This window comes from Giraffa tippelskirchi, chromosome 3 (genome assembly GCF_054371585.1).
Source record: "Giraffa tippelskirchi isolate mGirTip1 chromosome 3, T2T-mGirTip1v1.2.pri, whole genome shotgun sequence".
In the NCBI taxonomy this organism is placed as follows: domain Eukaryota; kingdom Metazoa; phylum Chordata; class Mammalia; order Artiodactyla; family Giraffidae; genus Giraffa; species Giraffa tippelskirchi.
The window spans coordinates 52,758,550-52,772,311 of NC_137277.1; the positions used below are offsets into that span (position 1 = coordinate 52,758,550).

At 39.0% G+C, this 13,762-nt stretch overlaps 2 protein-coding genes across 16 annotated transcripts in view; both read left to right on the plus strand.

Annotated features, from left to right (window-relative positions):
* SKA2 (spindle and kinetochore associated complex subunit 2) overlaps window positions 1–5,482 on the plus strand; it is a 31,357-nt gene extending 25,875 nt beyond the window's left edge. Inside the window, exon 4 of the mRNA XM_081585113.1 lies at window positions 4,211–5,482. Within this exon, the coding sequence (XP_081441239.1) occupies window positions 4,211–4,279 (69 nt within the window). The 3' untranslated portion in view covers window positions 4,280–5,482. The remainder of the gene's footprint in view (window positions 1–4,210) is intronic.
* Window positions 5,483–9,694: 4,212 nt separating this feature from the next.
* Window positions 9,695–13,762, plus strand: part of TRIM37 (tripartite motif containing 37) — a 163,197-nt gene continuing 159,129 nt past the window's right edge. For all 15 annotated transcript variants that reach the window (XR_014080740.1, XM_081585198.1, XM_081585201.1 and 12 more), the window contains exons 1-2: window positions 9,695–10,120; window positions 11,887–11,988. Coding sequence is in view for 14 of the 15 variants with exons in the window: in XM_081585198.1 (XP_081441324.1) it covers window positions 10,100–10,120; window positions 11,887–11,988 (123 nt within the window). In the remaining variant the exon portion in view is untranslated. The remainder of the gene's footprint in view (window positions 10,121–11,886; window positions 11,989–13,762) is intronic.

A 13,762-nucleotide genomic window follows, 5' to 3' on the forward strand; every position in this document is an offset into this window, starting at 1 on the left:
CCTCTTCTCATCTAGTAGAAGAATCTTTCTAACTGTGAGGCTCTGTCACTGATGTGTAAAACTCTACAGATATCTTGGAGTAGGAAAAAGAATATGAGCTGCTAAGCTAGGCACTAAGATCTTGAACAGCCAATTGAAGAGATTGGCAGCATTTTCATTTACTATTAAGCAAAGCTGGGGGCTTTTGAAAGAAAAGGTAGCCTAATGTAGATGAAATCATAGAGTTGAATTTAATTATCTGGACAAAAGATGTCCAATAGGTTTTAATTTCTGGTGCTTACTCCAGTCAGTTAACTGGTAATAACTGCTTAGAATGCTGTTTAAGGAGCTGTGCCTGGGCACGGCCAAAAAGTTATCTGCTGTGGAGTGTTGATAGGGGCAGCATATGTGGTATTTATTTGCCAAGTCTGAACTAAATTATGGCTTAAGATACTTGAATTATGGCTTAAGATACTTGAATTATGGGCTTGTAGCAGGAGTAACTCTCAAAGGTTGATTAGATCAAGAATTCTTTGTATTACCAATGGAAGAAAAGAGAACAGTGCCTGGTTAAAATCATAAAATGTGGTCATAAATGTATCTGTCATAGAGAAATGAATAGTGCAAGAGGGGAGGGCAGTGAAAGGGGGCACAGAGGGAATACAGAGTAGGCATTTAAACAGTATGGGTGGTGTTTCATCACCTGCTAATTAATAAAATGCAAAAAGGAAGTATGTATGTGATAACCTTTTATAAATAAAACAAAGTCACATATTCTTCATTGTATGTGATCAGAACTTGACAATAGAAGTCTATAAATTTGTTCCCAGGAAACAAATCTTGAAGAGAGATTAAGTGTAGTTCTGAATGTACACATCAACATGTATGTATAGAAATCCATGAATTCATTGAAGCATGGTAAATTTGGGTGATTGAACAAAGAGAAAAATGATTTTTTGAATACTTACTAAAAATCGTCTTCATTGGATACAATAAATAGATGGCATATTTCTGAGATTTAAAAAAGTGGTACAGAAAAGTAGTAATGATATTGACGTATATTACTCACTCAGTCATGTCCAACTCTTTGCAACCCCATGGATGATAGCCTGCCAGGCTCCTCTGTCCATGGAATTCTTCAGGTAAGAACTGGAATGGGTTCCCATTTCCTTCTCCAAGGGATTTTCCCAACCCAGGAATCAAACCCGCGTCTCTGCATTGCAGGCAGATTCTTTACCATCTGAGCCAGGGATGTCAAATCATTTGAATATCTGTGAAGGTTTTCATTTAGTTATCTGAAATGAGCAATAATTATATCCAAGGTAGAAAGCTAAGGGAACTTTTTCATTTTGGATCAGATAATGACAAAAAGGAGAAATGGAGACTTCCTGGCAGTCCAGTGGTTAAGACTCTTCACTTCCAGTACAGGGGCTGCAGGTTCAGTTCCTGGTCAGGGAGTTAAGATCTCATGTGCCTCTTGGCCTCTCAGCCACAAAACCAAAACATAAAACAGAAACAATACTGTAACAAATTCAATAAAGACTTAAAAAAAATGATCCATATTAAAAAAAAGAGAGAAATGGCTAAAGGTAAAGGAGGTCATGTTTTAGAATCAACGATAGCCAAGCTGGGAAATGTTGGCTATGGTTGATCTTGTGCCTACTAGTTTAAAAATGAGATAGTATTAATAGTAGAAAGTTCAGAGAAAATTTTTATGATTGCAATGTGGAAGAAAAGGGAATGGCATCTATAAAGAGTTATATAACCATAATTATATGGCTCAAATAGTTCTATGAGCCCAGAGTTTAAAGAACATGTAAAGGAATTTCATGTATAAAAGAGGTATATTAGACATAGGATCAGAACTGTGAGAATAGTTAAGAAAGCCAAAGGATTTTCAGCTGAGGATTCTGAAAATTTCTAGAGTAACCGAACGGGCATTTACAATTATTTGGGGAACATGAAGAACAAGAAAGGGATGTCTACTTAGAGCAAATGGTCCATTGTTTATAAACAACAGAATACAAACAGAAAGTAAAACTGTTCTGTTATTATCTTGCTATGATTTTTATCAAAGTGAGTGGTTTTTCATTTGGAAGTGTAGAAAATATATATTTGAATTGATAATACTGAAAAAACTTGAATTGATAATAATAAATAGGGAGATGAGAACAGAAAAGGAGGTGGATGGTAGGGAATACATATTAATTTCCTGATCTTTTTAGTTGCCATTAAGACACTGACATTTAAATATAGTTAGTTGTAAAGGTGACTATCAAAAGAAAAGAGGAACAAAATTTGTCCCAAATAGAAAATAGCAAAACAGTCCCTCCACCAAACAAAAATATAGCAATAAATAGAAAATTAAAAAGGCATTAAAGATAGAATTATGTTATTCCATCAAAGTTCTGAAACATTTGTATTAAAGAAGAAAAATTTCTACATATTTTAGAGTATTTAATTCCTGGAAAAACTCTTTGAAGTTTTATTAAACAGATGGTCTGAAATCTCTCGAATTTCAGAGATCACAAAGAGAAACATGGAATCAGGGAGAACAAAGTCTTGCCAGAATAATATCATTTCCTGTTTTTCAGATAGAAGAGGGAAATTCTGTCACTATTTGAGTTGCAGTAAGTGTTTTTGTTTTATCCATGTGAACACTTTGGGCAAATGGTTGGCTTGAGGAGCCAAACCAGGTGGGGTCTCCAATAGCCACATGTAGCCACATGTTATTGATTATTAATGAATAATATATATTATTAATGAATATATATATTATTGAATATATATTAATGAATTAAAATTAAAAGTAATTAAATAAAATCAATACAGTCCTTCATCAATGCAGATACAGAATATTTCCAGGATCACAGAAAGGTCTATTGGACAGCGTTGCGCTGGAGATTCTGATTCTGTGGGTATGAGGTGTTCCCGATTTGACAGTCTCTCTAGAGATGACCTATATAGTTAGGCAGATTTGTAACCATGTGAGTGATTCTTCAGGTCCTACCTCCTGTTACTTCGTCATTAACTCTTTGTTTCAGCTAGCCTATTTGTTGGTGCTCTGTGAAAGCCCCTTACAACTTCCCTTCAGCTTCTCTTCTCCCCTTTGGTTTTGCTGCTCTTACCCGCTTTTGTGGATTTGGTTCGCTGGTTGTTTTCTCAGCATGTTCTCCCTTCCTGTGTAAGAGATTACTGACTCTCTTGAGATGTGTGCCATTCCTCACAGACTCATGCCTGAGGTAAAAGTGGCACTATCCTTAGCTTCAGGGATGTGCCTGACTGGCAAGGGGAACGGATTTTCCTTTAACTAACATTGGGTCAGGAATGGGTTTGTAACCCAAATGATATGTGAGGAGGGGGAGTCTGGAAATAGGAAATTAGGAAGAGTTTCCTCACTGCTGAGAGACCCCTGGGAAGAGAAAGCTTTACTTGTTCTAAACATTGTGTATAGATGTGATACCTGGAGCCACTTTTCCTGTCAGCCTGAGAATAAAGGATATCAGAGCTGATAGATGGAAAAAACTTGAGTCCTTATATTGTTGAGCTGCTTCATAAACCAACCCTGAAACCTGCCCTTCTTATGTATTTATTGTGCAGTGATAATGCTTTTTATTTACCCATTTTCATATGCGTCTGTTACTTGCAGATAAAAGCATCTTAATTATCCTTCAAAATTTAACCTAAGTCTCTACTTCTGAAGAAACTTCCAGACTATTTTTTTTCACATTTCTTTTTCAAAATGCTTTTAGAATATGGTGTTCAGATGTGACTTCTTTGGTTCTGTTATAGTCCTTAAATTGTTTTATTTCTTTGTCTTGTTTCTTCAATTTAATTGCTAGTTCCTTGGAAACTCAACCATCAAAGTAACTTGTATGTATGTAGCTAATATGTATTTTTTCCTTGCCTTTATAAGTTTGTCATTATATACCTAGTGTGAACTTGTGGAAACATTTATTGGTGTTACAAAGCAGAAAGTAGTTTAACAGCCTTTAAAGAATTTATTTAACTTTTAAAAAATTTATCTTATTGAAGTATAGTGGATTTACAATGTGTTAATTTTTGCTGTGCAGCAAAGTGATTCAGTTATACGTCTATATATATTCTTTTTTTCATATTCTTTTCCATTATGATTTACCACAGGATATTGAATATAGTTCCCTGTGCTATATAGTAGGACCTTGTTCTTTTCAGCATTTCTGAAATAAAGATTTTGTCATTTGTTTTCTAGCTGTTACCACTGACTGAAGAAGAGAAAACTGCGGCAGAGCAATTAAGAGCTCACATGTCAGACTTATGAGGAAGAAATGGACTTGCAAAAAAGAACTCTAATGGGGAAGAAATCAATCCCAGAAATTTAGGAAGATGTCTTGTTAACACTGATGACTATTTGTTGGGAGACAAAGGAGATTTGGCTTGGGTGACTGGATAGTGATGCCTTCCACAGAAGAGGGGAATAGAAGAGAAGGGCAGATATTGTATTAATAAAGTTTAGCCAAAGGGGCAGAATGGAAATAAAGAGATTTTAAAAATATATGCACACATGCTTAGTAATTTCAGGCAAGGAAGTCCCAACACCATTTTGTATCTGTTTTTGTATAACTGGGATAACACAGATGTCCTGACTGACCTATTGCAAAAGAATATTATGCATTATCAGTCAGATGTGAATGAACATGCTTGGGAAATTAAAGGTTAGAAAAATATTTGTACTATATTATACATATGTAAATAATTTTATTGTTGAAAATTCTGATCGTACATGTGGTCACATTATTGGTGAGACTGCTAATATGTGACTTTAACAGTTTCCCACAATATCTAACTTAGTAGAAAGCTGGCTTTTCTGTGACAGCTTCACTTTTATTTTTGTCCTGTTCCTTCTGCCTGCCAATGTTGAGCATGAGTTCTGCTTTCTAATGCTGTTTCAGATTGTCCCTGTCATATTTCAGGGACCTGAAATATACCTTTGTTCTCCTCTAGTATTACTGTACTTGTTCAGTTCATTCTACTGTAAATCTCTATATATGAACCTTCAAGTTGTGAACGTTCGAAGATGTAAACATGTGTTTTCCCCTCCAATCATGTAAGTTAGCTCTGTTTGAGGAGGCACTGTTAGGTTTTGAGGCACAGGACCCGAATGTAGGGTGGTACACGAAGGTTGCAGCAGCCATTCAGAATGTAATCCAGAGCTACCGTGGCATCTATGATGAGAAAAAAAGAGCTACCACTCAGACATTACTGGATTGTTCTTTCAAGAAGGCAGATAGAATTGAATCCAGCAAGGAACCAGAACCTGTGCCATCAACTGCAGGTATGAAATTGCAGCTTGCCCTCTGTCTCCTGTTGCTGATGACCCTTCAACTCTACCATCTCCCACCTCCCCTCCCTCTCCAGTCAGTAACTCTTCTTGCCTGTTCACTTGATGCCAGCCCCTGTTGTCCTGTACTACTGTGCTTTTCAAGATACTGTACTTTCAGATTAAAAATGTTTTATTTCTTTGTGTTTGTTTCATATGTATTATTTGTGTGAAAACTGTTATAAACCTATTACAGTACAGTACTATATAGCTGACTGTGTTAGCTGGGCACCTAGGCTAACTTTGTTGGACTTAACAAAGAAGCTGGACTTAAGGAACGCACTCCTGGAATGGAACTTGTTCATATGTAGGGGACTTACTGTATGTGAAAGCTAAGAAACTGAAATGAGAGGATCGTTGCAACTGCTGTTTACCAGTTTTGTGTGTGTGTGTGTGTGTGTGTGCGCACCAGTGTCCCTATTTTATTTTTTTTTAAATGGCAAGTAAATAAGTAAATCATGGTATACACTAGGAGGTCAAGTTACCAATAAATTATCACTGTTAATGTTCTGGGAAATGCTGAAGCTATGCTAAAAAGTTGAAAGGAGAAGCAGATATTGGAGAAGCAGATATTGGAGATGTAAAAGCAGGTTTTAAATTCTAGCTGTACAAGCCTGAGCAAATCACTTAACTTGTGTGTGTCAGGATGACTGGAAGTACAATGAGATGGTGAAGTATTAAGGTTTGATATTTGGTAATTCAATAAATATTTCCATATATGTAATAAAAACAAGATACTGAAAGACCAGGAAAAGTGAATCAAATGTGAGTTTGCAGGTTACAGAATTATACTTTTATGAAAATAAGAATTTTTCCTATTATTTTATTAACAAACTTATAATAGCTGACAAACAGCGTTGGAAGAGTAGCTTCAGTTAAAATTGTCTATTCTGAATATTTGGAGAACAGAAACTACCCTAACCTTTAAATTACAAATAAGTCACACTTTAGCAACATATACTAGTCTTCTTTAGTACTCAGGCAAGTAATATTGAGGAAGTTTCTGTCATGATATAACTCTGGGATGCGATGTTAATTGGTGGGATTGAAAAATGGTGGTATCACAAAGAGGTCTTAACAAGTTACTGGAGTTAAAGTGTTTTGCTTTCAATCAGGGGAAAAAAAAACGATGTTTTTCCTCTGACTTCCTTCACAAGTTACCTTAAAATGTTGGTTCTTCCCCTTATTCCTCTTAAAATTGTTCTCTCTGCACTTTATATATATTCATTTATTTCCCAGGGTTCATTTATTGCCTCTTTGGAGAATGATTTCCAAGTATAACTTATTCCACTAGAAGTGAAAGTGTTAGTTGCTCAGTCCTGTTTGACTCTGCAACCCCATGGACTATAGTCAGCTAGGCTCCTCTGTCCATGGAATTCTCCTGGCAAGCATACTGGAGTGGGTAGCCATTCCCTTCTCCAGGGGATCTTCCTGACCTAAGGATCAAACCTGGGTCTCCTGCATTGCAGATGGATTCTTTACTGTGTGAGCCACCAAGGAGGCCTAGATCCAAATTTCCAATAAAAACTTTGACCTGAATATTCAAATTGAATGTGTCCAGAATACTTAACTGATTTTGTTTTGTTAATAGCCACTATTCTGTTGGCTGGAATTAAGGTTTGCATCCGTTCCTTTATATTCTTAGTTAGTAAAATCTGTAACTTTTGAAATGTTTATTGTATACAACATTCATTTTATCTTCACTCTTCTACCTAGTTTAGACCATTTTTATTTCTCATCTGGATGATTGTTTTCTCTTATGTGACTATTCCCTTAGGGCTTCCTTGGTGGCTCAGACAGTAAAGTTTTCGCCCGCAGTGTGTGAGACCTGGGTTCAATCCCTGGGTTGGGAAGATCCCCTGGAGGAAGGCATGGCCACCCACTCCCGTATTCTTGCCTGGAGAATCCCCATGGACAGAGGAGCCTGGCGGGCTATAGTCCATGGGATCACAAAGAGTAGGACATGACTGAGCAACTAAGAACAGCACACATGTGACTGTTAGTCTTTTTATGTCCTAAGTATTAGGTTGTATTTTAAATACAACTTTATGAAATTAAAAAAATGTAAGTATGCCTATTTTCCCAAACAATTGCAACTTTTTCAGATGTTTCTATAATATATATACAAATCAAGAATCATTTTTATTTTTTATTTTTATTTTTTTTTCCTAATATTTTTTTTCTTTGTTGCAACTTTTCATTGATCCTTCTCCAGGTGAATAGGTTTGTATTCTTGATCATTTTTATACAGTGGAGTATTAAAGTCTCCTACTATTATTGTGTTATTGTTAATTTCCCCTTTCATACTTGTTAGTATTGCCTTATATATTGTGGAAGAATCATTTTTAAACAAAAATAGGCTGACAGCTTACACTGTACTGCAGCTGCACTTAGTCTATTTTTTTTTTCATTTTAAATATATCTTCATGTCACCCATCTACTGTTCTTTGGAGCAGCTGTATGTATGAATTTATCATAATTTTTTTTCACCAGTTCCTCACTGATAGGCATTTAAGCTGGCCCCGGTAAAGAATCCGCTTGCAGTGTAGGAGACACTGGGGACTTGGGTTCCATCCCTGGGTTGGGAAGATCCCTGGAGGAGGAAATGGCAACCCATTCCAGTATTCTTGCCTGGAAAATTCCATAGACAGGAGTCTGGCAAACTACAGTCCAAGGGGGTCACAAAGAGTCAGACTTGACTGAGCATGCACACTACTATAGACAAATTAGGAGATGGGGGAAAGGGGAAAAAGAGGAGGATGGCAAGGTATGCCCTTAAGGAATTCTAATAGAGCTGACCAAAGGTTTCCCAACCACACAGGGCAGTTGAGCATCCTCCTACCTAAGTTTTCTTCTTGCTTAAGTTAGCCAGTATCTGACTTTGCTGACAAGCAATGACCCTTCATTAGTTGTTCAGGTTTTCTAATTTTCCACTATTATGAACTATTACAATTAATCTTAAACAGTTTGGGGCTCTTGGGTAGATATATCTATTATATTAGTACAAGAACCTATTTTAATATTTATCATAGATTGTGATTTGTCTTTTTTGCTTTCTGCTCTACAGGGTTGCAAAGAACTCTTCTCATTACTCTGAATCCCAAGTAATATAGTACTGTGTCCTATAAGTTTTTTTCCCTCCACAGGTGCACATATAGTTTATTAACGATTACATTTTGAAGCCAGCCATTTTGATCCAGTATTTAAATAAGCTGTTTAATATTAAAGCATTTTTTAAATTTGAGGTAAAAATTAACCATTATTAAAATGTACAATTGAAGGCATTTTAGTATAAAAGATGTGCAACCATCACCTCTATGTAGTTCCAAGGCCATAAATAATTTTTGGTGAAAGGATTTTTCAGTCACAATTATTCCTAAATTATATCTCTGTCCATGGCTCCTGCCATTAAAGAAGAAATTGTTAATGCCCACTACTTACAAGAAAGTCCAAATGCCTTGATATTTAACAGCTTCCTAAATTATTGCTGATTCTCTTCAGATGCTTTCAGTTAGGTTAAGTGTAACAGTTTGCAAGAAACTGCAAAGGAACATTTTAGTTCAAATGAAGGATTTTATGTATATCCTTTGTCTCACACCTTCAATTCCTGCAATCTTTAAACATCTTTTACCTGGAAAACTAGAAAGGAGACGCCGATACAGGAAAGCTGAACACAGGTGAAACCCTTGCACTTTCTAGCCTTACGGCGCTAGCTCACCTTAAGCCCCAAACAATGCAGGGCGGCAGTGGTTGCATGGGGGAGTCTGCCGGCTACACAATACAAGGTCCCATCCTCCCACGCCCGAGACTGAAATTACCGCTCCGGGCTTCACAATCTGGAGCTCTGCTTCAGTAGTTGGGGCGGAAGTCCTAAAAATCAGAATCTGGGTTTGCTCCTGGAGCAAGAATCACCAGCCCCGAGTCCTCTACACCACAGTTTTGCAAAATGCGGGCCACAAGCCACCTGCAGCCCAATCAGCAAGAGTAGTAGAAAAAGGCAGATTTCGTGGAGCCCCACCCTAGAACCCGAATGCCTAGGGGCGTGGCTCCGGCGTCCGCATTTCCCCCCAGCCCTCCAGGTGGCTCCGGCCTTTGGCGCTCAGAAGTTTAAGACGAGTGGAGCCCCGCCCCTCCCCGAGCGGGGCGGGGCGCGGCCCAGCTCCGTGCTCTCCTCCGCCTGCGCTAACCCAGACCGAAGGCACGCAACCCGGCGGCCTCGAACGGCCAAATCTCGTGTGCGCTCCCGCACCGCGGGAACTAGGCGCCCGCTTCTGGCCCGCTCCCTTGGCGCAGCGGCCTGCGCGCATGCGTGCGCGCGCGCCGCGCCTTTCCTCACGCCGCGCCTTCCGCTGCCCTGGTTACCGTTAGTGTTTGTGAATTCCCTGCAGCACCTTCTTCGCGGGAGATCAGCGCCGCCGGACTCCGGCAGCGGTTCGATACGCGCGCGCCTGCGTCACGTGGGCCGAGGCTCCCTCGCGGTCGCTGGCGAGCCGCTGAGCCGGGAGGAGAGGAGCTGCGGGCTACCGCTCACCCTCCCACCGCGCCCAGGGGCTGGCGCCCGGATGAAAATGGCGAAGTGGGGGTAGCTGGCGCGGAGCGTGAAGCTATGGGGCGCGCAGGTGTGGCGGCCGTCGTAGCCCCCTGAGGCGGGCGCCTGGCGGTTCTCCGGGGCAGTTTGACCTCGCGACCTCGGGCTGGCGCCTAATCGGTCAGATCACGGGCTCCGCGGGTCTCCGAGGGCCCCACCGAGAGAAGGGGGCAATGGATGAACAGAGTGTGGAGGTGAGGGGGCTTGAGGAGGGTGGTGGCTTAGTCTCCCTCCTCACCCGCTGAGCGTTCTGTATTCGGGGCGCCCCGTCCTAGTCCACCCTCTCGTGGGGCACCCCCGCCCCACTGCTGCTGCTATGGAGGGGCTGACCCAGTGCGGGGGACGCGGTGCACGTTCTGCAGCCCTCAAGGGCGCCTTGTGCTCGGACAGTTCCCGCAGTCAGGTGGTGCGTATCCGGGCGTTTTCAGGATGTCTTGGCACTGGTACTCATCCCCACGGGGTTTTTGCAAACTACAGCCTTTTCAGCGCAAAACTGCAAATTCTTTACATCGTCGTGCCCTTGCGACTCGCGACCACTTCTCTCGAGTTTCTGAGCGAATCCGAATCTCCCTCCGAATGGGTAATCATTCCCTTCTTCGCGGTACATTCTGTACACATCTGCCCCTCTCAGATTGAATGAGGATATACTGTTAATGTCCTGTTTGATTGTAGTTTTCTAGAGCAACCTGTTCTTTTTATCTGAGTCTTGTAAACGATGTGTTCAAATGTTTGGGATATTGACTTTAAGACTAGGAACATAAGATTGCTTATTGGACATAATTATATTAATAATTGTCAAAATTTGAACCTTCCAATTACTAAAATACTAAATCCTTGATTCTTAATTAGGGACAACTATATTAGTTGGATACTCCACTTGAAACTAGTTCATCCAATGGTCGTAATTGTGTCCCATCTTCCCATCCCCTCCCCAGCGTCTGCATCTCACAGATTCTGGTCCTGCAGAGTCATGGTTAGACTCATGAGTAATTTTCTCCTTAATTCTTCTTGTAAAAGTATTATAAAGGTTTTGTAACCTTACCTTGATTTTCAGAAGCGTTTTAATTCCTTTGGAATGGAGTACAAATAAATGTGAGTATTGTAAAAATAAACTTACAATATGTAATAACCTAAATTTAATTATATCCGTTTTCTTGCCAGATACTTCCTAAATTGATTCATCTGAAGCTAGCAAACATAATATTGTTCCTTCTATTTATGTAATTTTTTTTTTCTTCCCAAAGCCTTCATAGAGGGGCCACCAAAATTCTCAGTACAGGCAGAATTTCAGGCTCAAATAAATTGCTAGTTGGTTTGAACATCGTTCTGATTTCTGGATTCTGAATTACATAGTTGGATTCTGAATTACATAGTTGGATTCTGAATTACATAGTTTCCCTCTTGATCAACTTATGCTGCCATTAATAGATCTTTTTATACTTAAAAAACTTATAAACACAATCCACTCCCCTTGGGGAATTTGCAGAAAAAGCTACAAGTTCATAGTGTTCATTCAGTCATATTGTTGGCCTTTTTTTTTTGTTACTGTTCTATAGCATAAGGATTTTTTTTATCATAAACTTCAAAAATATTTCTAGTGGCTATCATAATCTATGTTAACTCCTGTAATTTAATATTTTGACCTTTGGGATGTAGCCAGATTCTTGCCATTATTGTTTCAGTGAGAATATTTGTGCAGAAGTCTATGTCTGAATTCCATGCTCTTTGCTTATACTAGGATCATTGTGAAGCTTAGAAAAACGGAGGCATTTTTTCCCTCAGGAGATGTTCTGAGGTACCTGGACCTTAACTAACCAATCGTATATGGAATATAGTTGAAATTGAGACGTTGTGAATCCAAAATAAATGTAAATGTTGAATGAATTATTGCATACATGCTTTATACTCTTGATTCAGTAGCCTGATGTGGTGAACTTTAACATCTTTTTATTATTTTCAGAGCATTGCTGAGGTTTTCCGATGTTTCATTTGTATGGAGAAATTGCGGGATGCGCGCTTGTGTCCTCATTGCTCCAAGCTTTGTTGTTTCAGCTGTATTAGGGTAAGTTGTGTATCTCTTTTTACATGCGTTTAGCATATATAGAGTATATTGTAAAAATTAACCATTTTTGTATCTTTTTAAAATTTGATATTTCATGCCCTTTTAAAAATGTCTTAAATGAATGTTCCTTAATAGGGAGATTGTCAACGTATATTGTTAAGCTCTGTGGAGATGAATAATCAAGTGATAACTGCTTTGAAATGTCTGGAAACCAAAGCCCAGTGTAACTTTAGTATATTTACATTGTTAAATCATTGCACATTTAACAAGTACTTATGAAATGCTTACCTGCATTGTATTTGGGGTTGAGGATGTCAAGATAAGTGATGGAAGCGCTTTGCCTGCAGGAGTTTAAATCTAATTAAGAGAATGGACTTTGTGTTTATATTGAGGAATGTGTAGTGTCATAAAGAAGCATTTACAAAGTGCTGTGAGACTCAAGAGGGAGAGTTTATACTTTTTGATGGGTAAGATAGAGAAAAAGCTAGTAATGGGTTCAAAGGCAAAGAATAAAGTCATATAATCTTATAGTTAAAAGAGACCTTAAAGGTGAATATAATCTGGTGGCTTTAAAAATAAAATGTCGGTGAACCCCACAACAAAATTATGAGAAAGCCTAAGATGTAAAGCAGAAGAACTTATTTTGTATGTGAGGATTCAATGCACATCTGCAGGCCATAGCTGAAAACTGCCCTGCCCACATTACTCTTAGTAGCTAATTTCCTTTATTGAGAAAGTCAAAGTCATCTAACATGCTCTTCATCTCAAACTTTCTCTGTGGTTCCTTGTTCCTGCCTGAGGAAGATAAATATCCCTTTGTCAAGAGTAATATCTGAAACACTTAAATCATTTCCTTCCAGTCACATGGTTAGCAAATGATAGAGCTGGATTTGAACCCAGGAATTCCGACTTTAGAGCCTGTGTTCTTTGGCACTACACTACATTTAGAGTAGTGCAGAAGGCCTAGGTTACATACCATGCTGGTTCTCCCAACTCATAAACTGAGAGACTGGATCTTTGCATTGTTTTCTCTAACAATAGAATGTGGATAACAAGATCTGTCCCACAAGATGGCTGTGGCATTAAATGAGATAAGTAAGCTAAAAGGTTTAATTTAGAAACTAAAATATACTCTCCACTTGTGCTATTCTATTGTATTCTAAAAATAGCAACTCATACACATGTTTTATAAATGGTGTAGTTGAAGTGAGATAGAGTTAGGTGGCCTCTATCACTGTAGTTAATTGATAAAGTGGATCTGGATTCAGCTCTTTTGATGAAGGTCTAGTATACATGGACTTTTCAAGTGGCTCAGTGGTAAAGAATCCACCTGCCAACGGAGGAGAAGCAGGAAACGTGGATTTGATCCCTGGGACAGGAAGATCCCTTGAAGTAGGAAATGGCAACCGCCTCCAGTATTCTTGCCTGCAAAATTCCATGAACAGAGGAGCAAAGAGTCAGACACGACTGAGCGCAAAAATAGAAAGATACAAATACCACTATATAGATGACCTCTGGTTATTATCTTATACCTCACTGATCCTTCATTCCTTCACTGTTACCTTTTCCTCATCCTGTTCCTTTCAAGAGTGTATTTCTTAAATATCGCACTGGCATTCTCTTTTATGAAGTGTCTGGGAATTTTTCATCTACTTTGAGAAATTTGGTTTACTTTTGCATGGCTTCTAAATCTTCCTTCAACATTGCCTTGTAAATGTCATACCTGATTGTCCTTCCAGCATCTTGAGATTTGCTTCAAATCAAATTCTTCCTG